Raw genomic sequence first — 26,448 nt, 5'->3', positions numbered from 1 at the left:
TTAATTAAAAAGAAGATAATAATACAATTGTTATCTTTTATAATAGAAATTATATATCTAATAAATTAAGGAATTTCTGCGTATCAGCAATTTTTCAGATGTAAAACTATTTTTTTCTTTTGTTATCGAACAATTTTTAACTTTTAACTCTGTATCCTTAATTTATATTCTCTTGGTACGGACCTACATCTCATTATTCTCCGTAATCGTTATTTGCCCGCTTCCGTTCTGATTAATGAACCCGTAATTAATATTCCCGGCAAGCATTGTATATCAAGTTTAATCAAGGTTTAAGGGCGTTCAAAAATAAAGATGCCCGAAGATGCGACGTGATTAGAGCGCGATATAAATTTTGATTTTTCCTATCGGAACAGGACTCGCGCGATGGAAACTATGCAGCGTGCATCTGCGCGATCGTTATGGGAGCAATTAGCAAGCTTGCAAAATATTCGCGAGCTGGCAGCCGGCCATGTTATCTGCACAATAAACTTGCAGATAACTCCAAGGTCTGTGGCTATACATAATAAGCGATTTGTTGGAATGCAACTTGCAAAACTGCACTTAAGTTCGCGGTATGATTATGCTTGAAAATTAATTACAGAAATACGATACTTATTAATAATTCAGTGGAACATTGTGTGAAGCAGACTACGGTGTTCTTTTTCATTTTTCAAGACTTTTAACTATCTGTAACTTTGGAGCAGCATTTAGAATCTTTTTATGTTTGAAACTGCTTTAATTAATTAATTAATTAATTTGTATACCTATAGTTTCATTTCAGAAACGATTAAAATTTACAGTATTCATAGAAGACTAAAAACAGAAAGTTACTAATGTAATAGGAAAAATGTTCATTCTTTTAAGTAACATAAATCAAACGTTCGTGTTTATTAGTTTCAGAACAACAGACATGCAAGCACATTTCTAAGGAACGTAGCAGAGTTCTTATTTAGAAAAAGTTGGGTGTGTCGCATAACTGAGTTGGGCTAAATGGGGTCTGCTAAATCCGGGTGTGAAATGCATAAAGAAGAATAAACCTCCTTTCGACGTTTGATTCATTTCTAATTTATCACCAATATGTACTCGTCCATTTACTTAAATATATTTCAACAATCTCAGCATCCCCAATTTCATCCGCATACTGTTATAGAAAATTATCTTCTCGATTAAACGCGAAAATAGCTAATATAAATAGAATATCTCAGCGGTTCATCCAGAAACGATTAATTCCCGTTTAATCAAAGCTAGCGTAACATCAGTGGAACGTCGGATAAAAGGAAGTAGAAGAGAGCCTAGTAGCCAAGATTAATCGTTCATAGGTGAAGTCGAATTCTCGGGGGTCAGCCACCGCCCAGTACCGCTTAATTACCTTCCTAATGAACCGTCGTCCCCATTAACGAACGGCCAATTAAATCAGCTGGTAACCGATTGATTTTCCTGCCAGTTGTCCCTCGTTCACTATCCATTGTGATCTCATCGTTTTGTTTAACCTTACGAATATTAGGTGAAAAAAATGTTTCATCAAACGTTAATATAATCATCCATAATCCATTGCGTACGATGATCGTTTCGCGATGGGTAACCATAGTTACCTGCAATAGTGAAAGGGGTAATTATCGAAGCGATCTGTAAGGAGGCTACAGATCGGCGATTAATTAACAGCATTCAGAACCCCGGTGGTGTCTTGCAGTTCGATCTCGTCGAACGGTGAACGTTAACGAGCGATTTGACGCGAACGATGAACGAGATACGAAGCCGGGTGCTTATGATGCACGCGAGCTTATTGCTATTAGGTGATGAGAACGGAGACGGTAAACGAATACCGCATTTATAACGTCTCGCGGGCACGAGTGCACGAAAATCTGGCCAACGGCCACATAACTCGGCTTTCGCTGGAAACGCGAGCAAATGAAGGAACAAGAAGAAGAATCAATCCGAGCTGTGGCCTACGTATGAATCTGAACTATGCAGAATCCGTGGAAGGGGTAAAAAATCAGGGCTGACGTTCGCGTGAATTATAACCGCGATCAGTTTCGCTCTTGGATACATTTCGCTTCGGAAGCGGTTATGGTTTTCAGCGAAACCGACGTGGATTGGTTGTTCGGTTCCATCTTGGCTCGTAATGGGACAAAATGGACTGATAGTAATCAGAAATCAATTTTAATAATTTCTCGAATTGAAAAGATATTAAAATTGATAAATAATTCTTAATATTTGCTTTCGTTTTCTTATGATTAGTATTATTAGTGTAATTAAAATTTGAGGGCATAGAGGGAGGAGAAGGAGAGTGGATTAGGATCATCAGCTTTACTGAAAATATTAGGTTTCAATGGAATATCAATATTTTCTTATTGATATTGAGAATTATTTCAATACGTTGTCTTTGTATTGTGAACCATTGAATCAATACTAGTTTCATCATAGTACTGAGCTATAGGTGAAGGTTGGCAATTAATAACTGCAAAGCAATTTCAAACATGTTATGAGATAAGGGGAAAATTATATGGCGTTTATCATCGAGTTTGCGATAGGAGAAACCATCGATAATACTCGATACGCTATCGATATTTCTCCACCTCTACTGCCAAGTAACCTGGAAATGAACCGCAGGGGGTGAAATGATTTCGTGAAATATTGTTGCGTTTGAAATCGAACGAAGGTTACGGATTGAAATCGTTAGATCGATGTTAATCGTGTTTCTTTGTGTTGAGAAATAATTCGAGGTGGTTCAATCATGGCAAAATTTATAAAGTCCATTAGTACCAGAAATCAGTATCAGAGTATCTGCAACTTTTTTCTTTCTTCATTTTATTTTCATTTCATTTTTTTTCAAGTTATTCAATTAATTTATCGTTTCTTATTTGATTTTAATCCTGATATTTATCAAAAATAGCATGGAGTACAGTTGTAGAAATATGTGCACCGAATTCATCAGTCGCGGTGAAATGATCCGTAGTTTAATTTCAACTATTTTAACGACTCGGTAATACGCGTCGGATCAACGGAAATGAAATTGTTAAGCAGAAGCTTCTTAATAACCGTTTTAGATCGCTTGGTGTACCTACCGTAAATTTCAGCATACCTGGCTAAACTAAAACTGTAAGAATGGAATGTCTCAAATTGCTCGTGGTCACCCGTTTGAAATACGACAAGAATCTTCGTCTTTATTTGAATCTTAAGCCTGAGCAAGTCTGACACATAATAAGTTTTACCAGTAGGAAAAATATTCTTACCATTAAATTTTTATTTTTATTGCAACGTTAACGTATTGTGCTCTTTGCGTTATATTCAAACTAATTTAAAATGAACAATACAGAATTTTGAAGTTGTGAGATTGTAATATTACTAAGGATCATAAATGACCTCAGGTGTCGTAAAAATGTATTACCAGTAACTAAAGTAAATCTATGCATTTGTATAATAGTAGAACCTTGAAGAGGTATGCAAGGATTAGGATGCAATAAAATAATAGACCCTAGAATTTGCATTGAAGTGCAGAATTTTCAATAATAGGTATACCAAAATTTTAGACTGATACTTTCAAATTCTGTTTTCGAAGCGAAACTAAATCCCAAGGGTCAATTATTATGACATCATAAACCAAGAGCATCTTTAGAAACGCGAAATTGGTCAGAATTGATCCGTCACGTTCGTTCTCGAGGGGGCCAAGTCGAATTCGACCGTTCAAAGGTCCGCGCTTCGCGTTGAATTACGAGATATCCGATCGCGCGGGCAATTTAAATGGCGGGCATAAATTCATGCCCGGCGACGCTATATTCTAGCAAAAGATCAAAAGCCGATCGCGGTGTTTCGATGCGCGACATAAACAGGATTCCAGGACGGCGCGTGGCGTGCGCGTCTATCGGGAATTCACGGGTCGCGGACACAAAGAAAGTCGCGGCGGAATGCTGGGAGTTCCAGACGCGTAAATCGTTCAGCGCCTCTCCTGCGCATAGGTGTGGACCACCGTCGGCCAAATATAGACCCCGTCCAGAAATATGTCTTTCGGGCCGCACTTAAAATCCTCGCTTCCGCCGTCGCTGTCGCGGGGACTTCGTTACCTTTAGGGCCATTTTCGCCGCCTCGCCCTCCGCCTTTTTATGCCGCCTGTTCACGCTTGCTTGTCCTCTCAGTGCTTCTCTAGAGCCGTTCTTCTTCGGGTAAAAGAGAACCTGACCACCCATATAGAGAGAGACTTTGATTTTTAGCCTGCACCAGGGGCTGAGATGATGGATTCCCTTCTTCTGCGGGTATGTTTCTAGAGTAACTTGTCCATAGATCAACTTTTTATTACTGTTTATTTTAACTTTTATAGTTTTATTATAACTTATGTTAGATTCAATTTACAAATATTTTTAAACGATCGTGGTTTTTATAATGGACACGTGTTCGTTAGAGGGGTAGTTTCAAAGTGTTCTTTTAAATGTTAAATGAGAAGAAGTTCTTGGATAGACAAACTTTTCTACGTGATCGGAGTAGTAAAAAAGAGTTTGAGAAACACGGTTTTATGGAGGTTCGTTTGTAAACAGAAGTAGCTGGCTGAGTAATTTAAGGGTGAACGTGTTCTGGAGGCCAATGACATAGGGCGTGACTGATTCTTTCAACAGATTTAGATCAGCTTCCTTGTTATACATACTTTGTTCGAAGACCTCCGACATTCTTCAGCCACGTGCTCTGCTTGTTATAATACCCCTCTTGATGTAAAATGGTGATTAGGAATATGTTTTCAATATGTAAGAACAAACGAGTGTTATTTTGTCATTATCTTTATTAATGTTTTAATAGTAAAATGGTTGATTGATAGTTGTTGCAAATAATGACTAATTTCAGGCAGGATCGGCTTAAGGTTTCTGGGGCCTGGGGCTATCAAACCTTGGAGAGCCCCCTTGATTGATAAAGTTGGTTCGAAAATTGAAATTTTTTAAAAATAAAATTACATAGCATTTAATCGTGAAGAAAAAAAGCAACAGTAAAACAATGTTATTCAATATTTCTTGACTAAGTAAATGAAAGAACCCCTGAAAAATGGACCCCGGGCCTCTTATCCCCTTAGATCTTCCCTTATACTGGTTCTGATTTTAGATATAAAATTATTGTATAAAATTTAACGCAATTTAATAATATAAATATTATATTAGTTCAAAGCTTAGAGTTTGTAGAATAACAGGCCTCTTTAAAATGTTCAAATAAACAAAATTTTATTGTAATATTATTTCTAGAATTAAACGAACTAATTTGAAAACGATTCAACCGTGTATCAATATTTATCCGAGCTGTATATTCATCGCCGGGTCATTCACGCGACAAACCGCAAACAAGAGGGAAACTAACACCGAGGACGTGTCCTCTTTGGTTAGCAGAAGCAACAGTTCGCAAGTTCGCTGAAAGTTCAGAACCACCCGGCAAATTCTATTACGTCGCACTGATCGAATTTCGTCGATCACCTCGAGAATGTTTCACCGTGAAATTGGTCGTCGCAGACCTTTCTCGGCGCGCTGTGGCGGAAGTCGAGAGAAGATCCATCGATCTCATGGATCGTTGATGCTCGAACCGTTCCTTCGATGAGTAAATTGGATTCACTTGGTTGATCGTGGAGACAGGTTAGAGATAACGGCACACGGACTTTGAATTTATTCGATCTTGGGATCCATCAATTTCGATCTATAAATCGTACGGCATCCTCTTGATCAGTGATGTGAACGTAATGGAAATCTTGTTAGACCATGAACAACCGCAATTCTGTTTTATGCTCACCGGGTATTAATCGCGTTTGTAATATAGTCGCGATTTATTTCTTTTTTTCTGTCTTCTTTCCGTGTTTCTTTATACGCGTTACCGCAAAATTATTACTTTTCAGATTCTTTATAACTATATTAAGTTTGAACCGAATCAGTGTTTTAAAGCCTAGTGCATTCAGTAATTAGATAGGGATCAGGGTGGTCCTGGCTATCCTGAAAATGTGGATCGGTCTTCTAATTATTCTAAAATTTCAGAACTCCCAAGGTGCAAACTTTCAAAATTCCAGAAATCCAAAATCAAAAAATTTCAGATTTCCCAAATTTTTAAATTTCAGAAATCTTTTAGTTTCAGATTCCCAAAATTTCAGATTTCCTAAATTTTGAAACTTTTAGATTTTGTAATTCCAAAACTTCAAAACTGTTTAATTCCAGAATTTCAACATTTTCAAAAGATCTGGTTCACGCCAGAGAAAAATTCTAATTACGTCTATAAACATGTTTATCCAAAGAATCATTTTGCTTTCATCTATTTCATTTTTGCCAAAAGTGATGGCTCGAAATTCTAATTTCAAGCAGTCGAAACATAGTCGTGCACGTTACCATCGATTCCCTATTTTTAGTCGCTCAATATTACGCTGCAGTAACGAGAAACTTTTTGCTGAGATATCAGTATAACTCTCGTAACGATGCTACTTTCGCGGTATGTACTCGCGTGACACTGGCTATACCCGTGTCAGCTTGGAAACTCCAACTGTGTTTTGCAGTTGCAATTGTACCCGTTATCGTAGCTTGTTATGGTGTATAAACACGCTTGCACGTATTTTCGCGAATGCTAATTAGTATCTCGTTAAGGGGGAGTTTCGTGGTACCATGCATTTAGAGTTAATCCATAACAACAACATTAGGAAATTTGAAAATAAAAATGTTGAACAACAAATCTTTTAATTAAACTACATTTGGTATAGATTCAAGAGTTGATATGAATATTTAAAAATAGTCACACGTTTGATATCCTTTTCCAACCTGATCGTTCGCCAGCCTCGAGTCCCACACGATCGATTAACTGTCTGTCACAGTTACGGTTAATTCCAGTCCGTAAACACTAATTAAATGAGACTCTATGGAACCGAAGGTTAATTGGAAGTGACCGAGGTTCGATTCGCGTGTAGGCTGTGTTAATTACGGTCCAATGGATTTACAATATGAAAAGAAATTATTCTAAGACCTTGCTAGGTTCTGAGAACGAACAATGGATTTCAGTAATGACTAGATTTCTATTTGGCCTTTGGGATTAGAATAATCGTCCGTATGTTACCTTATAACAGTTAGAATGACCATCTGCCGCAATAAATGCAGTCTTCCACGGGGAAAATCCCCCTAGGCTTCGTAATACTTATTCCCCTCCACAATAAATCATTGTCTGTGAATCACAGTATTTTCTTGAAAGCGTAAAATGAAGATTAACTATTCAAAGGACGAAGCCTACAATGGGTACGTTCATTTGTCTGTTTCAGGTTTTGTTATTGACGATGTACGCGATTAGTCATTACATTTCGAATGCTGATGCCCTAGCTCCCTTTAGACCCCCTTAATCCGGCGCTCATTTATAATAATTAGTTAAATAACAAATTTGAAATTTAATGCAATTAATATCGGAAAAAATACTTAAAACTGTAAAAGTGATAAATTCCACAAATGTGCAACCATCAAAGTGTTAAGGTAAAATATTTTAATTAAAAATTTTTTCTTACACTTAATAGTTTTTACAACATTCAACGCGTTAACCGTCGATTTCCTTTTTATTTACCACCAGAAAGATACGAATCTATCAAAAGAACCAATTCTTCGTACGATCGAATTAAAGCGTCCGATTTCATCGGGAGTGACCACAATACCGTGACACCCAATTCGCTCTAGGCGCCAAAGTATTTAAAAGGTACATAAGTACGTAGATATGTACCTACATAGGGACACGATTGTGTTTCATTGCTTTTCGAACCTCGATTGCGACAGATGTACCGTCTACGGTACGAGTTATTGTCCTCTAACGCTGCAAATACCTTCGGCAACACGGTCGCGATAAAACAGCTCGGATTACCATAGCACGGATTCTAATTCTATCTGTAACGTCGTTACGACATTAACGCCTGTCTTAATGCCAGATGACGCAATATTTCTGTAAATGGATGCTTGTTAGATCGCTGAGAAAACGTGAACGAGAAAAGGTCTTCCTCGAGACAGCGTTACATCTTCGGGATGTCTTCGAAAAGGTCGCGCGATCCACGCAAAGATTAGAACTTGCATCAAGATTAATCGACGTTTTCTCTTACAGTTATTATCAGACGTCTGTTTATGCATAGTTCAAGCAAACATAATATATGATCATAATTAAAATTTTTATAAACTCTAGATACGTATCAACGAGGGTGACATTCGTGGTAAGCATCTTTGTTGTAATTCGAATTCAACGATGCAGCTCGTTAAAATCCGACACCGTCGCGGCCGGATGGAATGTTCGCTTCACTCTCGAGGCAAACCGGCAGGTTACATCTAATACCACTTTGAAAGTTATCAGCAAACCGAAATGTAGGTCAGCGGTGCTCGCAAAGCTTGGCGGATTTTTCTGGGATCCCCGACCGGCTTGCAGCTGTGACTTTCCCCGATTGACCTCGCAACTTCGTTCTCCAGACACCTTGTCGTCGTTGCAAAAAATAACGGGATATCGTTAAAAAAAAAAAAAAAAGCACGGCAAGAGTTACAACTTTGTACCCGGACCAATGACTGACTCGCAGCTCTCGCTGTGAAATTGGCAAAGACGTTGTAATCTTTTGCCGAAGACACGACTTCCAATAACCATCATTCACGATCCCCTGCTGTTCTGGATATACGTACCAAAAAAGAGGAGCGACAAACAGACTGTAAATATGTAAGTAAAATGGAAATGGAGAGAGCAAATTGTAGGTGTGTATTCGGTTTTTTTATTATAGACTTTGTTTTATTGGTTGGATTAAACTATGTAAGCAGTTAGGTGCGCTTGATCCTTAAGTATTATGGTAGGGTCAGATTTCACCCTGTTGAAGTTAAATCTGTCGTTTCTTTATTCCTTACACGACTTATGTCATAAATAGCGCCGGATTAAGAAAAGGTCTGAGGGGGCCATAGTCCCAGGACCCACTTCCCAGCGGGCCCCATTATAAGGCTTCTCTTTTGTTTTTACTGTTGCTCTTATTCTTTATGATTAAATGATATTTAATTTTATTTGTCAACCAATAGAGCCCTCGAAGGTTTGATAACCCCCGGGCCTCAGAAATCTTATACCGGTCCTGGTCATAAACTGTAATTTGAAATAAGATGACCTGCGGTTGTTCGACTGAAAAATACAACGAATTACTATAAAAGTGTAATGACGGTATTACGCAAGGCATCAGGTTATGTAAGATCCGCCTGGAGGCACTTCAGGTGCGGCACGTGCGGCATAGGTCGGCGAAAAGGGTTACGAGAAAGGTTGCCAGGGGCAAGGAGGGGGTGGGTCAACATTGGATAAGATCGTGAGAGAAAAGAGCTGATGTGTACGAGAAAAGTTGCCGGAACAAAAGAGGAGAATGCACTGCTACGTGACCGGCTTTCAAGAGCGAATCGAACCCTGAGGAACCTGACTCGCTATCTCAATGGACTTATACGACCGCCTTGGAACGCGAGTTCTTCGATTTACGTATGTGGGTTTCTTTTTCGACGTTTACTGAGACATTTATGCGACACAATTTGGACCACTAGCCATAATTTATGTTTTTACCCTATGCTGCACTGTTCCAGATAATTATAAATACATGCTTATTTATTTATTTATTTCCAGAAAAATGACAGTGTTATTAATAACATGTAAATTCCTGTGCATAGGCCTGGATAATTAATTAATTAATTCATTAATTAACTAACTGATAATAACAGTTACAAAACTTACATAGGTAGACCTAAGACCTATTATTTCTTAATTATTCATACTAGAAATTTAAAAAAAATGTAATAGAATATCTGCAATCTTTTCTTAGTTAACATTTACAAATATAACAATATACAATTATATGTATATTTCTATTAGCATGTGTTTCTTATTAATTATTAAGTTTTTCAGACTGCTTCTTTCTCGAAATAATCAATCATAAAATTACAGATGAAATTCTGTTTTATTTATAACTAATTTTTCAATCTAATTAAGAAGATATTTACCATCAACTTCGTAATGCATCCAATATATTTGATGCTTGTCTGTTACATTTGTTTGTTGCATTCAGAATACATTCGATACGCATGGGAAAATCGAACATGCTTTTCTTACTATGATGTTTTTCATCAAGGTTTGTAACATCCAGCAAAGAATGGTATTAAAATTAGAAAGTTTTTAACCGTAAACGATAGATAAATTATCTCGGTTAAATGTACAATCTACGGTACGGTAGATGTATGTACAATCTCGGTTAGATATATCAATCAAGAATTTTACTGTATCGAATACCTTTTTTGAAATTAAGAAATCTCGTAGTCTACGTCTAATCGTTGCTGTAATATATAATCTGCATTCGAAGTCACTGAGATTTTATTTCCTGAATGAGAATCCACTCGTTAAGGCCCCATTCCCAACGAGATCTTGTGAACTTAATGAGCGGACAAGCGGAAACAACTGTGCCAGAATTGATCTTAACCTGGTGCGTGCATACATAGGGAAACTTTACATTAATTTATTTGAATGCAAATTTTACAAATTCGTAAAATGGAAATATTAAGTATTTTCTTATCTTTTAATTTCTTGGTGGAATGGAGCGTCACACCAAGGGGAGGTGTAAAGGGAGCTCCAACCCAAGGTTGGAAATTATTGTTACTGTTACTCTTTTTCTTTGCGATTAAATGTTATTTAATTTTATTTCAAATAAATGTCAATTTTTGGACCAAGTTTATCAACCAAAGAGGACTTTGGAAATTTGATAACTTTAGGCTTCGAAAACCTTAATTCGGTCCTGGGCTGAAAGGAGTTTTATATCAGGTTACAAAGCTTTTGTGATAATACTGAGGATAGTTTACTAATTGCAACATTTTCTTAACTGATATTCTTCCTTTGCAAATAGATCTTAGAAAATTTTTATCCATTTTCTTATTATATTCGAGGAACGTTTAACAGGGCTGAGCTCGATATTCATTCTGTTCGTGGTTTGCACAAAGAAGGAATACAGAAAAAGAAAGTGAAAGAAGCTTTTTTATTTTCCATGAGAAATCTTTCAAGTGCCAGAGAAAGTATCTCCATCTGGCAGAAATGATTAACAGTAACTATATGTATCGTTGAAAGTTCTTGAAAATGATGAAACAAAGTTTCTTTAATTAAGTTCTCTTTGATACAACGTCGTTGATTTATGAACGTGACATCTGTAGTTTACTTTAGAAAATATGGATAATTAGTAAAGACTTCAACTATGAATGAATTATATCAAATTAATATTTACAAAATGATCAAATTGCAAGGCTGTCATTTACATAAAACAGTCTTATATAAAACAAATTGGTGTACAAATATTTTCTACATTCATTGTATATGAAATTATTTTCATAAGTATTTCGTTGTCCATTATAAATAGAAGTATTGCCAATAATTTTCGATTTTCAATCAACTTCAGCAAAATATTTTGAGTGCCTCTTCAAGGTTCGTTGAAGCGTATTCCGCTTGAGAACTTCCGCTTTCCAACCCTACGACCGTTCCACGCACGGTAGCTTAATAATTGCGAGCGATTCTACGGCTGGGTAAATTGCAATTAGCGAGTTTGTGCGTGATTTCATTAAAATAACGATGATAAAACAAAGCCTGGAAAATGTAGTAAAATATAAAATGAAAGAAAACTTTTTCAACTCCCTTCAATATAATTCCATAAATTCTCCTTTTACTGAACTAATTTCATGGTTAACAGAGAACACCGTGGAAAAGTGACACCGATCGGTCGAAAAAAAAGATGTAATAAACGGGTTCTAGAGGAATCCTATTAATTATCACCCCACGATTCCCGATAAGCTTTAATTATAAGGGAACAGTGGTGCACGTAGCGCGTGGGCGTGTTACCGGCGATATGATCGAACGGACGGAAATCGCGACGGGGAGCTGAATTAACGAGCGTTTTGAATTCGTCCGCAACCACGCGGCAAAATACCACGATGCGTGCTGAGAAACAGTGCACCGTTTCTTTCTTTGCTTTCTTCTTACTCTCTGCTATCTGATAAAAGATGTAGCTTTTCTAAACGTTTGTAAATTCTCATCCCGAGTTCAATTTTAAATTCTAATTAGCGGCCTTCTGTATATAAGATACTGTGGACGTAAAAAGTGAAATTTTAAAATGGAAATAAGATTTCATCGATTGTTTTATCGAACTGTTTTAATGATTATATAGACGAGTTAGTGTAGCCGCGCTTTCACGTGACCCTGGAAACCTGACCCGTAGAGTGAAACGGCAAGGAACCGATCGACCTTACGTGACACAGGTGAGAGCGTTCAGTTTCATTTCCACCTGGTCCTGGTCGCAATTTGCGATACAGCATCGACGTAGAATTTCATTTCATCGCGACAAGATAAATCGCGCGCAACGAGCAGACGTATTGATATTCCAGGCTGGTAAAGACAATGACCTGGTTAACCGTCGATAGCAAAATCGGTGTCAATATCGGCGCCACGAGCTGCATTCAACGAAGACCGGAAGTCGAGGCTACAATCGAGAAGCACGTGGGCGACGATCAACGAATGAATAACGCGTGGTACGTTGCATCTGACGATGAGATGTATCAATTGAAATATTTATAGATTAATTGTAAGGAAAGATTTTCAATTGATAATTATTAATATTTAGTTATGAATATTAATACTGATAATTTAACTCTTAGTTGGTATATACACTTCACCAGTAGTTGAATTAGAAAGAGGAAAATTGATATGATCTGCGATTATATTCTTCAGAAGATTGATGACGACGTTAAAATGTTACTTTCCTTCTTTGTATTTTTAAAAGATACACAAAACAATAATTTACAAAAAAATATTATTAATGAAAAATAGAAAGAAGAGAATGGAATAAGAAATAATCATAAACGATTCGAATTTGATTTTTATTATACAAATTCAATTATTTCAAAGTTCCGCTATGGTTTCAAAGAAATAAAGATAAGTAAGTACTTAACCGACAAGTTAGAAACAGTTTCATTTCTGACAAGTAACGTTTGCAAATCGCATTACGACGGATGCACTGTTATGGTTTCATTTCACGATTGTATTTAATACAGACATCAAAAGATAGAAGCTCTAGATTTTTCATAATATTCAAATATCAACAATCTGATTCGAGAATGATCTTTTTAAAGAAATAAAGAAATTAATAATTTGTAATTAAAATATTAATATACGAAGGTTTGAAAGCTAAATTGTGTAGAAAATTTAAAATACACTTTCATATGTAAATCTTATCTCTTTTGCCTGAGCTCTGTTAATGAACTTTCTATATTTTGTATATTTTATTTCTGTAGCCAGGTCAAAATTACTCTACAATCGTGTGACGATTAACAATATCTTCTCCAGGTCATAAACTACTTAATTTTAACATAGTTTCTAATTTATGTTAATATATTTGTTGTTCCAGTCATTTCTCTATTGAATGCATTTTAAAACCAAAAAGGTATGGAAAGTTTTCATCGAATTTAAACAATTTTTTTTATTAAATAATATTCAATTCTCTATATATTTTAATGTCTATCAATCAAATAAACAATAATGGCACAAATCAAAAAGATACGGATTTGTTTTTAATACATATTTGTAATTCCATCAGTTTCTTTTTATCATAGCAGTAATTAACACAGCCTTCGTTTAGTATTTTCAAATGTATAAATTTTAAAAAGCCTCTTACTATTATTGCCACGCAGCAAAATGTTTTCAAGGATAAGAACTCGATTCGAAGAAGTAAAATCTGAAATAAAACAGGAGATCAACAACATCCGATATCCATTACACAACGAGCAAGTAACTTGAACGCGAGAAAAACAGATCCACCGTTTTCATCGTCTGCGAAAAACAGGGCAAAGCAACGTTTTAATATCACCATTACTAATGTCAATTTTCCACTCGAGAAAATGATCCTTATCCCTTATACAGTATCTCGAAAACATGTTTTTACAAGCGTGAAATCGCGATCCTTTTTATAGAACCTGTCGCAGATGGGTTTCACTTTCGCGAAGAAATGTCAGGGAAACACGTTCGTCTTCGGGAAATCGATCACGAGCCCTTGCACGCTTTTACTTTCCTCTGGCATCTCGAATGAGAACCAGGAACTGGTTTCGAACTGTAAATTCTTCTTACGTACGTATCTACCCGGAGTTCACTGCAATTTTCCATGGAAACACCAGACAATTTCGTGTTTCTATTAGTGTAACCCTATTCCCACGTCTAAATTGGATCCATGAAAACACTTCCGTGCTTTCAACGACTAATAATCCGCTGTTCGTCTCTGTGCTTCCTCGTTTCTATCTGTATTATTGATACTGCTAATGTATACTTTGAGTGTACATTCTTATTGAACGTCATACGATTAAATTGGTAGCTTTCTAATGGAAATTTATCAAAATGGTACCTCTGTTTTTATGCTTTGCTGCTCGTTGACGTAACTTAAATCTTCTCTTGAGTAGAGGCTGGTTTCTTAGTAATTTTATAATTTTGGGAATCTATGAAGAATTTTGAAATTTATAATCTATCTATTGTAATCAAACTTCGACTATTATTATGAATTGTGATAATTCCACTTGAGCAGAAATGATAAGAATTCTCAGCAAATTCCTATTATATAAATAAACCTTCTCTTTGAAACTTACTTTAAATCGAAGCATATCTTTCATTTGTTACATGAGCTTATGACAAAAATTCTTAGAAAATACATAAATAGATCTTCCTCTGAAGCGTAACCTTTATCTTTCTAAAATAAATTATTGTAGTTTGTAATAAATTGAATTTGATAATAAACATTTTTTATCCTCTGTTTATTGTTATAAAATATTGCAAGCTCTAAAGTGATGATAATAAGCTGATTCCACTGTTCTCAACGGAGGTTCTGCTCGCGTAACACAGTGATTCACAAAGAATGAAGCGAGTTTCATCGTTCACGGGAACAGTCATTCTTGGTTCAAAGACCCAACGTATCCAACGATGCGAACGAATTTCATTCCTGGGAAATATCCGCGAAAGTAGCGTGACAATCGATCGAGCACAGAGTGTAGGCTGCTTCGTTCCACCGTTTTCGTTTCATCGGGGTAATCGAGCGGCCAACTAGTTCAACAAGGTTCAAACGAATCGCTCGTTTCGTCCAATTAATAGCCTCCGAATAATGGGGATGACATCGAGAAAATAGGAATTACGAATACGTGAGACAGTTATGCCATTTATAATAGCGGATATTTAGGGAGCATGACGATCAGAGGCGGGTTGGACATCGGGAATTCGGGAAAATTTCTGGTCGGCCAGTAGGCCAATATTTTTGGAGCCCAATTAATTACAATTAAGGCCCATATATTACAAGAGGGCCCTTCGTGTCACTAAACTTCCGGTAAAAATTTAAGTCCCAGTCCGCCTCTGATGATAAGCCTAGTTGTAACATCGATGACATCGATGACACTAAAACCAGGTTAACGTGTATGTGGAACATTGCACTTTGCTCTAATAGAGTCGTGACGTGCTGTCACTTGTCAGTGTACAATATCCTCCTACTTCATCGCAGGCATTTAACATCTATATAAATTTTAATTTTAGAAACTTCAGAAAAGAAATGTAAACTTTAGAAAAATTTAAGTAAGTAGCTTTCACTCTTCCCCTAAACCAGAAATTTCCAAAATTAAACACACAATTTTGTCACATAAGTCTTCTTAATTCCTCCTAAAATAATCTTTACAAAACGTGCTAATCCATCTCATTCATACCATTTTAAAGCAAGAATACCTAATTCAACAAAGAATGAATCTTTTGACTCTACGTCTCATTAGCATTCCACAGTAATGCACAGCAAGTTAAACAAAAAAAGGAAAAGACTTACAGAAGCTCAACGGGACAATATCCTGTTATAATTCAACTTCTTTGTTCGTCTGACAGACACAAGCGCGAAAAGTGCATTTTAGGGCGGAATATGGTGGCTGCGTTGCACTTAATTATTCACAGCGTGTGACAGAGCACGTGTCAAAAGGAGTCGTTAAAATTGTGCATGTCACTAGTTAAAGCTGACGAGAAAAACGAGAACGCAGCGTTTCGCAAAGCTCGCAGGATGATCCGCTCGCGAAACCGGCCGAATACGAAACTGTTCCCGACACGACAGCCTGGAACCTCTAAATATTCAGAAGACACCGTTCCGCTGGAATGTTGCTCTCGTTATCAGTGAAAGTTTTACAACTTATACGGGTATGCGAATCGCGTAGCGGTTACACGTCACCTGCGCTGCTCGAAGAATGTTAGGTGATCGACAGGTTGCTAATTTCGTAGGCAGAGAACGTATTTAGGAGCTAATTTGATCTTTATTCCATCGACACGTACCATGTCAATGTGGTATCGATGATACGTTAGCTCTTTCATGACTAAATTGACGTTTTTATGAGAAGAATTTGTGGCAGTGGTGCAATCATTATTGTCCAATGAGAAATTAACAAATTATTTTTATTACTTTTTAAATTTTCGTAAATATTCTTGTATATATTATAATTTCTTTCTAATTTCTTAATAAGAAGTAGCTGACACCTGCTGATACCTCTGGTTGAGCTACTGTAGTGTTAATATATTTTTCAAATAAATAAAATTTGATAATAGTGAATTTTAATACATAACGAAATATTTTGAAGATAGTAAATAAGATTTGTTAAAAATCAAAATGTTATCTAATGAAATTTTCAATAGTATTTGTTAATCGCATTTACGTGGCAGTCAGTGTGTTAATAAATACATTATCAATAATCATCAATAAAACTTACTCCAAGCTAAGATTTTCCACTTCTTCCCAAAAATATTCCAAACTATCATCTGAATCTTCATCGTTTGATACTTCTTCAGATGGAACCTTCTGCTTTATTCTGAAAATAAAAAACACAGGATCCATTGAAACTTTACAATGTGGCACTTGTTTTCTTTCATTTTAAGCAAGTTTAAAGGGACATTCTTCACATTCTTTTAACGTTTGAGATCACATTTGTTCCAGACAATGATACACGCTGCAAAAATGGCTGGCGCACTATTCATGGAGTACAATGACAATAGCCACCCTTCGTCTGCTCTTACATAATACGCGTCTAGAGCTTAAACGAGTTTAATTGGCTGTGGCATTGTTCTTCGAGCGGATGAGCTAATGAAAGGGTTCGCGTGAAAGCTGCATTCTCCTCGTGTCAAAAATGATCATGGAACGTAGTTACAATTGCTATCATGCGAGTTTAATTTTTTTCGTGAAAGAAGGAGGATTGGATTCGTTAACTCTAGAAAAATGGAGTCTGGTACGTAGTAATTCATTTCTAATGCTTTTATTTTTTAATAATGTCTTTTCTAAAAAGAATTAATTCTTCAATATTAATAAAGGTATAAGTGAAAATAAATAATTTTTTGAACCTCCTTGGTCTTTCTACGGTTAATTAATAATAATTTTCGATTCAATGAAAATCTTAATTTAAAAGTGATTCAGAATTGAAACTAATATAAGTATTTAGTATATAATTGAGAAATATGAATAATAAATGGTGGGGAGCTACAGACTTATACTATATAAGGGGTCTCCTCCCTTACATCGTCATTTTTCTCGAGACTGCCGAGGGGGGCTAGAACCCCGGGGAACCAGAGATATTGACATTTTCTCTGGGAAAGCCTACTCTACAATGGGTGCTCGCTAACTCCCCACCATATAATTTCCTCATTAGGAACGCCTCATATTCACACTCATTATTCATAAACACACGTACACTCGACCTTTTCATCCAGATAGCCAATAAATGTATTGCTGTATCACGTAAACAAATACGTGAAGAAGGCATGCATGCCAACGATGATCGATAATTCTCCGTTTTCCAGAGCTCGAAATGCAGGGAATTATCGGACGCCTACTGCAAAAATATATGTAGAAGAAAATTCGTTTTTATTTTATTTTGAATATAACACTCAATTTGCATAACTCTATATAATCATACTGTAAATTGCACAAGTTTTCTTTCCATTCGAAGCATGAATACTTTAGAGCGGTGTTCTATGAGCCACTCGGCTCGGGTCACACGGAGACGAGGTCAGTGTAATATAATGTCCTTGTGCTATATCGCGCTTATGTCTAGAGTCAATTGAAATGAAAGCAGTATGTATACTGGCTGAAACGAAACCAGGTCCTCGCGTTCAAACGGAATTTCGATTACCGATAGGCAAGTTCGATTCGCGATTACGCGAGAATCGTCTCAAAGGTACGAAGAGAGAGCGCATTCACGGTTACGACAAAGGCCGTTGCACTCAAGTGCATTGAGCCTATCGTTGTTCTTGGTTCGACGACCCAGTGCATGCGATTTTTCGTGGAACAAAAATTAATGTTCTCTGAAGTGTTTTAGAGAAGATTGAAAGTAAGAACAGGTAGGTGGGAGAAATAGAGTTCAGAGAACGAACGAGTATAATTCATAGAAAGTATAAAAGGCGCGGTAAATACTGTAGCAGAAAAGTGAAAATTCGATAAAGAAATGGTAAAAATTAACAATTATGGCATTTCAAATAAACAGTGTCCAACTCTAGACATTTTCAAGTGGTATATTTAAAGTAAATTCCTGTTTCTTGTTAACAAATAATATCTTCATTTTAACATTAATTAAATAGAGAAAAGTGTATCATCAGAAACAAAAGGTGTCTTCTTGTTAACTTCAACATCAATAACTATCATTTTATATTTCCTCGATATTTGTTCTAGATATGATCTATTTAGAATCAATATTTGTTACTGGTCACTAATTGATTGATTTATAGTTCCAATCAGTTCCATGCAATTTTATAAATAACTACCTTCGTTTGTAAGGTGATAAATGAAGCAACTGAACCTTGTAATCATGGGCTGCCTTGATTTTTAAACGCTCAATCTTGAACATTTAATCATACTTTAAAAAGGTAATATTTGCATATAGAACGATAATAGATAAATAGATGGTTAATCCTTTCGGGTGACCTAATTACAGTACGACGTTTCAAATGAGACATCGTTATCTGTGTCAATAACAGGAATTCTTCACTCTATCATGTTTTCGCTTTAATATCATTACTCATCAGTTTAAATCAGCTTTTTACAGCTCTAACTGCTTTTTTACATATCAAGTTTCTTGTTGATCACTCTCGAGTATGATTGATAATTTCTAATCCTCGTCTGGGCTTTTAAATTAACACTTCGATGACTTACTCATCATTTCAAATGTTTTTAAGCCATTCTACAGTTTCACTCATTAAAATATAAAAATTAGTACTTTTGCATTATAAAAATCAATGTATTGAAATTTCAATGTTACAAATGTGCCACTTTATGAATTATCCCCTTAACGATGGACTCTTGAGTAACGATAATTTAAATTTAATTTTATACTCTATTTATAGTATCAAAGTTAAGCGACGTGACTAATTTATCTAAGCCAATATCCCTTTAATGAAGGAAACGTCGCGAAAGAGGAATCTAATGGGCAAGACTCGCGAAACATCCGACAATTTGTAGCGCGGAAGTTGTTCGGGGTGAGTCGTTTAGAGAGATCGTAAGTATTACTTACTCCTCGTTAAACTCTGAAGATGACATCGCTGACGTCCGCCGTTAACAAACTACTTGGCCCGACAATGCGAAAAAACAGAATGCTCTCTCTGCCCACGTATACCACGACGCACTACACCGTTGCTTTGGGCTATTACTACATTAACGAGTCACTACTTCATACGTTTATACTGCACCGCCACTCCTTGATAAGAGGTCTGCCGGTGATAATAGACTTTGATGCTTCGTCGACGTTCCCGCGAACTATTGCAAGTGATTCGCAGTTATTTTGCGCTTTTTATCTTGATAAAAGAGATATGCTTTTAATCATTGATGACACAAAGACGTACTGTGATTCTATACATTTTCTTTTTAATTATAGAGAAAAGGTGTTAACCATAGAATGGCGGACCATGGAGAGAACCCTAATTCTAATTTAATACCGTATTTCATATTATTTTCATTTTCTAAATTTTATACTACTTAAGGATTGAGTAAAGTCGTATTTTAAATTTGGCTATTTCATTTACTTTTTTTTTTTTTAACGAGGAGAAATCTTGCATAAGACACGAGGGTAGTGTCGGGTTCTTACCGACTAAAACTCCTCGGTGGTCCTCTATCCGGCGCCGCAGGGGGGAGCCAGGACCACTACCTCTTTATCTGCCGACACCAGGGACCACTCTATTTAATTTACCTAATCTAACCTAACCCCGATTTTATTATGATGGAGGAAAGGCAAACCCAACCTAACGTAACCTATCCTAACTCGAAGCTTTATATTTATAACAGGGAAATTTAGTTAAAATAGTGTTCAACAGTTAAATTTTCAAATAACTTTATGTGTCATCTTAATATTAATGAACTTTTCAAACAACCTATTATAAATATAATTTATAGATAAACCGCTTATCATCAATAACAAAATTCCTGACTTAAGAAAGTATCTTATCCACTTGAGATCCTATCTGGTAGAGAAATTTTCCTGATGGACATTTAGTTGCGTGACATCAATTTGCACGGTTAATTGCCGCAACAAATCAAGCTTTACTATTCGTGGACAGCGAATGTGTAAAAGGATAATCAGGATGGAAGAGTAGCCGGTGTTTAAAGCATCACCACGTGAAAAGTAGACCCGCATAAATGTTACGGGCCGAGTGAAAAGTGGATCAGAACGTTTAAATACCGGCAGTAGACTTCTTCGCGACTTAGAAAGTGTTAATCGTAAAATTGACCGACGTTTCCGTTTATCGCGAAGCTCCTGAGAAAACAGGTTTGTCGTGACGTGGTCAGGCACGTTTACGATTGATAGTGAATTAATAGACACGCCTATATCTATTTATCGCTAACGAACAGGTCTGGCTACCGAAACCGCGATAACGATAATGCAAAGACGCCCACGCTTTTTTTGCACCGGAAAGATGGAGTGAAATTGGAACTCGACACGGATACGGATATAGGTGTTTATGAAACTTACGTATTTTAAGAGTTTCACTGATCAGCTAGTATTCGTGTAATTAGGTAGGAAACGGGGTGAGCCTGGTCTCTCCAAAATACAGATTTATTTACTTTCTCAATTTAAAGATAGATAACATTAAAAAAGTTCGATTTCTGATTTGGATAAATTAATTTCTACCTAATTATACTCTATTTATGAATCGCATTCTCAAAATCACTTCAGGGTCAATGAAGTAAAGGGTAGATACTTATTTTGTATACAAGGTGAGACAAGCCACTGGGCTAAGCTAAAATGATAAAAGATATTCCAATTTTCAGTTGCTTATATCTCAAAAACGAAGCCCCAAATTGTGCCGTCGTAGTGTCGTCACGATTGTTCATGATCATCGTTCGAACATAATCAATAGCCACATTTTGGCGATTAATTAGATGGTATTTTTCATTAATAATTCAATAACGAAGCTTCAAACTACATTTTCAGAAAGGCAAATGCTGGTCAGAATCATCCCAGCTACCACCCCTTCAAGCAGCTAGCACTCATTCTGGGACACCATGTACACTTTAGGGGAGGGCTCAGCCTTCCCTTTCTGTTCTTCTTCGCTCTGTCCGTGTTGAGGGTAGCGGCCCTGAAATGTAACATCTTCACGGACCGCGACGACTGCTAATCCAACAAAACTGAGCAATGATAGGTATTGATATCGAAGCAATCTGCTATTACCGTCAACATACATAGGCTGTTGCAGTGCGAAGTGTTTCACATTCTTATACTAGGATAGAGTAAATGGCGCTCGTTTCCAAGGCACAAATTCAAAGCATGTTCAGTCTTGTTGCATCTGTAGCCACTGCCATCACTCCGAAAGTGTGGCTATTGTATCAGCAATTGTTGACGCCAATAAAGTACGTGACAATTATACCGACGGTAGGTAATACCGACAAGTGAAATATAAGAACGAATAGCAAAATATAAGACCTAAAAGCCAAACAAATCGCGAAATAGTAATTGCAAGATAGTAATAAATATCCTTCCTTTTAATAACGCGGAAACATGTCTCTGAGTGACGCTGAGACGTTGTACGCATGCTCGAAAACAAGGCAGATAAATGTTATATGTGTACTGTTACAATGATAGTACCACAGTATCGATCGAGTATACCGATGATACCACAGTATCACAAACGATTTCCAATCAATTACAATTAGCAATTATCGCAAAATCTGTTTATTATAAAAAAATACTAAAAAGTTTCGACTCACATCATTACTGAAATACAATTGCTAATTACAAAAGAAGTAATTTGTCACAAACGTTAAAAATAGACTCACAATCCATCACAAACGATTTACAAACGAAATACACTAAGAAAAATTACAAATAATCATATTTTATTATTCCTTCCGGCTAGCTTCACGTAGGTAGCTAAAGGCATTCTTATTTCATTTTCTGCGTTCATTTAATTTGCAGTAATTATCTTCTTAGCTTATTGAATAAACTCCTTAGGAGGACGAACGCGTTGATTTTATTACTTCCGTCTGCACCCTTTATATCTCTGCACCATTATATCACTGCATTCCTTACATCCCAGCAACCCTTACATCTCAGTATTCCCAACATCTCTGCATCCCTTACATCTCTGCATTCTTTCCATCCCTACATTCTTCTCATCACTACATTCTTTTCATCCCAACATTCCTTACATCTTTTCATCCCTTACATCTTTGCATCCATTACATCTCTGCTTCCCCTACATCCCTGCATTCCTAACATCTCTACATTCTTTACACCTCTGCATTCCTCACATTCCTGCCTTCTTTATATCCCAACATCCCTTACATCCCTGCATCCCTTATATGCCTGTATCCTTTACATCCCTTGTATCACTTATATTCCTGCATTCCATACACCCAGTACCTCCCTGAAAGTGAGTTGAAATTTTCGCCACCAGAGGGCGCTGATTCGACATCGAAATTTTAGTTCACATTTTTGCCGCCAGAGGACTAGAAATGGTGCAAGGTTTAGTTCCTTTTTCCGAAACCAGGTGGCGCTGATTCGACATCGAAATTTTAGTACACATTTTTGCCGCCAGGGGGCCAGAAATGGTGCAAGGTTTAGTTCCTTTTTCTGAAACCAGATGGCGCTGATTCGACATCGAAATTTTAGTTCACATTTTTGCCGCCAGGGGGCCAGAAATGATGCAAGGGTTAGTTCCTTTTTCCGAAACCAGATGGCGCTGATTCGACATCGATATTTTAGTTCACATTTTTACCGCCAGGGGGCCAGAAATGGTGCAAGGTTTAGTTCTTTTTTCCGAAACCAGATGGCGCTGATTCGACATCGATATTTTAGTTCACATTTTTACCGCCAGGGGGCCAGAAATGGTGCAAGGTTTAGTTCTTTTTTCCGAAACCAGATGGCGCTGATTCGACATCGATATTTTAGTTCACATTTTTACCGCCAGGGGGCCAGAAATGGTGCAAGGTTTAGTTCTTTTTTCCGAAACCAGATGGCGCTGATTCGACATCGAAATTTTAGTTCGCATTTTTGCCGCTAGGGGGCGCTGTTTCTTCAAGAATTTAACTTAGGAACTAAATTACCTTTACTTACCTTTACTCGAACCAGTCTTTATAATATATTTGTTATAAGGGATGCAGAGATGTAAGGAATGTAGGGATGAAAAGAATGTAGGGATGATAATAATGTAGAGATTTAAGGGATGAAGAAATGTAAGGAATGTACGGATGAAAAGAGTGTAGGGATGAAAGGAATGTAGGGATGATAATAATGTAGGGATTTAAGGGATGAAGAAATGTAAGGAATGTAGGGATGAAAAGAGTGTAGGGATGAAAAGAATGTAGGGATGAAAAGAGTGTAGGGATAAAAGGAATGTAGGGATTTAAAGAATGTAGGGATGATAATAATGTAGGGATTTAAGGGATGAAGAGATGTAAGGAATGTAGGGATGAAAAGAATGTAGGGATGAAAAGAATGCAGGGATGTAAGGGATGCAGAGATGTAACGGAATCCCGTAGGGGTCCGGGGCTGGGGCCCCGGTCTCAACTGCGCGCGGCCCGAGGAGTGCCCGCATCGGGTGTGGCCCCCGATGTCGGCGGAGTTTGTTATATGGCGGCGGGTGCAAAGACCCTCCCTACCGCCGTAGTGCTGGCCACCGTGGTGGTTTTAGTGGGTAAAAATCCCACACTACCTCCGGCCCCTCCCCAGGGGGGCTGAAGGTGTCTTTCTGAAGATTTCCACCACGTTAAAAAAAAAAAAAAAAAAAAAAAGAATATTTAAGGGTTGCAAGAGTGTAAGAAATGCTGGGATGTAAGGGATACTGAGATGGCCTTGGCCTATAATGAGGGATAAAATTATATAAATAACTGGAAAAAGTAAAATAAATGGGGTCCTCGACTGAGACCCGGAAGAGGGATATAATCATTTAATATTATTCCCCTTCGATGAGCTTATTTAATAAGCAAAAAAAAAATAAATGAAGTAAATTAAAGAAATTCTGGAAAAAGATTATACCGGTTGTGCCCTCTTCATACGGACCTGATATTTTCCAGGGGTGTTAGGAACCCCGCTGCGCCAATAGACGCCTATTGCGTACCGACCTGTTATCATATTGGGGTATTAAGGACCCCAAAAATGCCGATGAGTATCTTTGCATACCAATAATATAGGATCTGGGGTGCCAAGGACCCCAAAGTACCAGTAGCTATCTCTGCGTACCGACCTGTTATCGTATTGGGGTATTAAGGACCCCAAAATGCCGATGAGTATCTTTGCATACCAATAATTTAGGATCCGGGGTGCCAAGGACCCCATAGCACCAGTAACTATCTCTGCGTGCCGACCTGTTATTATATTGTGGTATTAAGGACCCCAAAATGCCGATGAGTATCTTTGTGTACCAATAATATATCATCCGGGGTGCCGAGGACCCCAAAGCACCAGTGACTGCGTATCGACATATCATCTTGGGGTCTCAGGAACCCCTCAGCACTGCTGACACTCTTCGCATATCGGCATATGGGGTGTCAGGCACCCCGAAGCATCGATGACACTCTTTGCTTACCGACACTACAGCATTCGGGGTATCTGAGACCCCGCGGTACGGGTGACGCTGCATACCGATATCATGCCACTGGGGTGTCAGGGACCCCGAAGCAAATAGCGAAATATACGACTTAAAAACGAACAAATCGTGAAACTCCCTTGGTCGAGGTAGTGATGGGTACGATCTAATTCGATCCTGGGGTGTCTGGGACCCCGAAGCACCTTTGATTCTCCCTGTATACTCACATTATGAAATCCGGGGTGTCATGGACCCCTGCGGCTACCTCTGCGCAGCGACCTATATTATCTTGAGGAATCAAGGAGCCCGATGACTGCCAGACAAAATCTTGGGGTGTCTGAAACCCCCTAACTCATGACCCTTTGAAACCAGAGGAATGTCCAGTCTTCTACATCTGTAGTCAGTGACACTATATGAGGTTAGGATTTACGTTGATATAATGCTGTTTTCCAACACGTGTTTATTTCAAGTTTTAATAAAAGTGTAAAGTAGTTTTTAAAACGTACAACGGAGCACTATCTTCAAGTAAGTTTTATTTCATTTGCAGCTTAATTTGATTTTAAATGTTTAGATAAATGTATTATTATAGAATTTTAATTTTATTGTTTATGTTGTGGTTCTGTCCAAATAGTTCTTCAAATATTGTTTATTGTTTAATTTGACAAAATATAATATTGTCGATGGTATTATTAATTTATATTTTCAATATTTGCAGATTTAAATCAATAAAATGGCAAAATCGTTACGCAGTAAATGGAGGAGAAAATGTAGAGCAGTTAAAAGAGAACGTTATGGAGCAAAAGAATTAGATAGGTTAAAAAAAACATTAGGTATTAGTGAGAACGGATCTCAAGATGTGGAGATGTCAGAAATATCAGAAATTGCTACAGGTAATTTTTAATGTTATTCAAAATATACTTTTATTTGTAATTTTTTTACTTTTATACATTGAGTTTTAACTGATGTCTGTGTTTAGTGATTGATGCAAAGACAATAAAAGAAAACACAAAGTCTAAAGAAGGCACTGAGGAAGATGATTTAGACACAATGGAAGTAGACAGTAATGGTAGAATATACAACAAAAGAACAATGAAGGACCAGTTTGGAAATTATCCAGTATGGATGAACAGAAGAAAAATTGCTAAACATAAAAAGGGTAGAGCAAAATCACAAAAATCAACCACAGGATCGAATAAAAGGTTAACTAGGAAACAGAAGAAAACAACAAAGAAGAAGTAACCCTTTCATAATCGATAGCATTAATTGACGCCTCCCTGTTGACCTTGTAGAAAATGTTATGATTGTAATAAAATATCACAAGAACCTTTCTTAAGTAAGAATCGCATAAGTTTATTCTTTTTGTTTTTTAATACAAAGCTGAATATAAATGATCACAAA

General features: G+C 37.0%; 2 protein-coding genes and 1 long non-coding RNA gene across 4 annotated transcripts in view; 2 read left to right on the top strand and 1 right to left on the bottom strand.

The window, feature by feature from the left end:
* LOC117611970 (uncharacterized) overlaps window positions 1–19,685 on the bottom strand; it is a 49,429-nt gene extending 29,744 nt beyond the window's left edge. For both annotated transcript variants that reach the window (XM_034340524.2, XM_034340525.2), the window contains exons 1-2: window positions 19,545–19,685; window positions 16,758–16,856 (exon numbers count right to left, since the gene is read on the bottom strand). In XM_034340524.2, the coding sequence (XP_034196415.1) occupies window positions 16,758–16,856; window positions 19,545–19,570 (125 nt within the window). In that variant the 5' untranslated portion in view covers window positions 19,571–19,685. The remainder of the gene's footprint in view (window positions 1–16,757; window positions 16,857–19,544) is intronic.
* On the top strand, window positions 18,029–22,724 carry LOC117611973 (uncharacterized). Its single transcript, XR_004583283.2, has 3 exons — window positions 18,029–18,378; window positions 19,433–20,979; window positions 21,459–22,724. It is a non-coding gene; the product is annotated as an uncharacterized LOC117611973 (long non-coding RNA).
* A 2,695-nt stretch (window positions 22,725–25,419) lies between these two features.
* LOC117609443 (protein LLP homolog) lies at window positions 25,420–26,439 on the top strand. The gene is made up of 3 exons (XM_034335798.2): window positions 25,420–25,575; window positions 25,766–25,940; window positions 26,027–26,439. The coding sequence occupies exons 2-3, from the start codon at window positions 25,781–25,783 to the stop codon at window positions 26,287–26,289; spliced, it is 423 nt and encodes a 140-aa protein (XP_034191689.1). The 5' UTR covers window positions 25,420–25,575; window positions 25,766–25,780; the 3' UTR covers window positions 26,290–26,439.
* The last annotated feature ends 9 nt before the right edge of the window (window positions 26,440–26,448 follow it).

The sequence above is a fragment of the Osmia lignaria genome, chromosome 10 (assembly GCF_051020975.1).
Source record: "Osmia lignaria lignaria isolate PbOS001 chromosome 10, iyOsmLign1, whole genome shotgun sequence".
NCBI classification, from domain to species: domain Eukaryota; kingdom Metazoa; phylum Arthropoda; class Insecta; order Hymenoptera; family Megachilidae; genus Osmia; species Osmia lignaria.
Note: the sequence above shows the minus strand (reverse complement) of the source record. Positions and strands in the feature narration are given on the sequence as shown.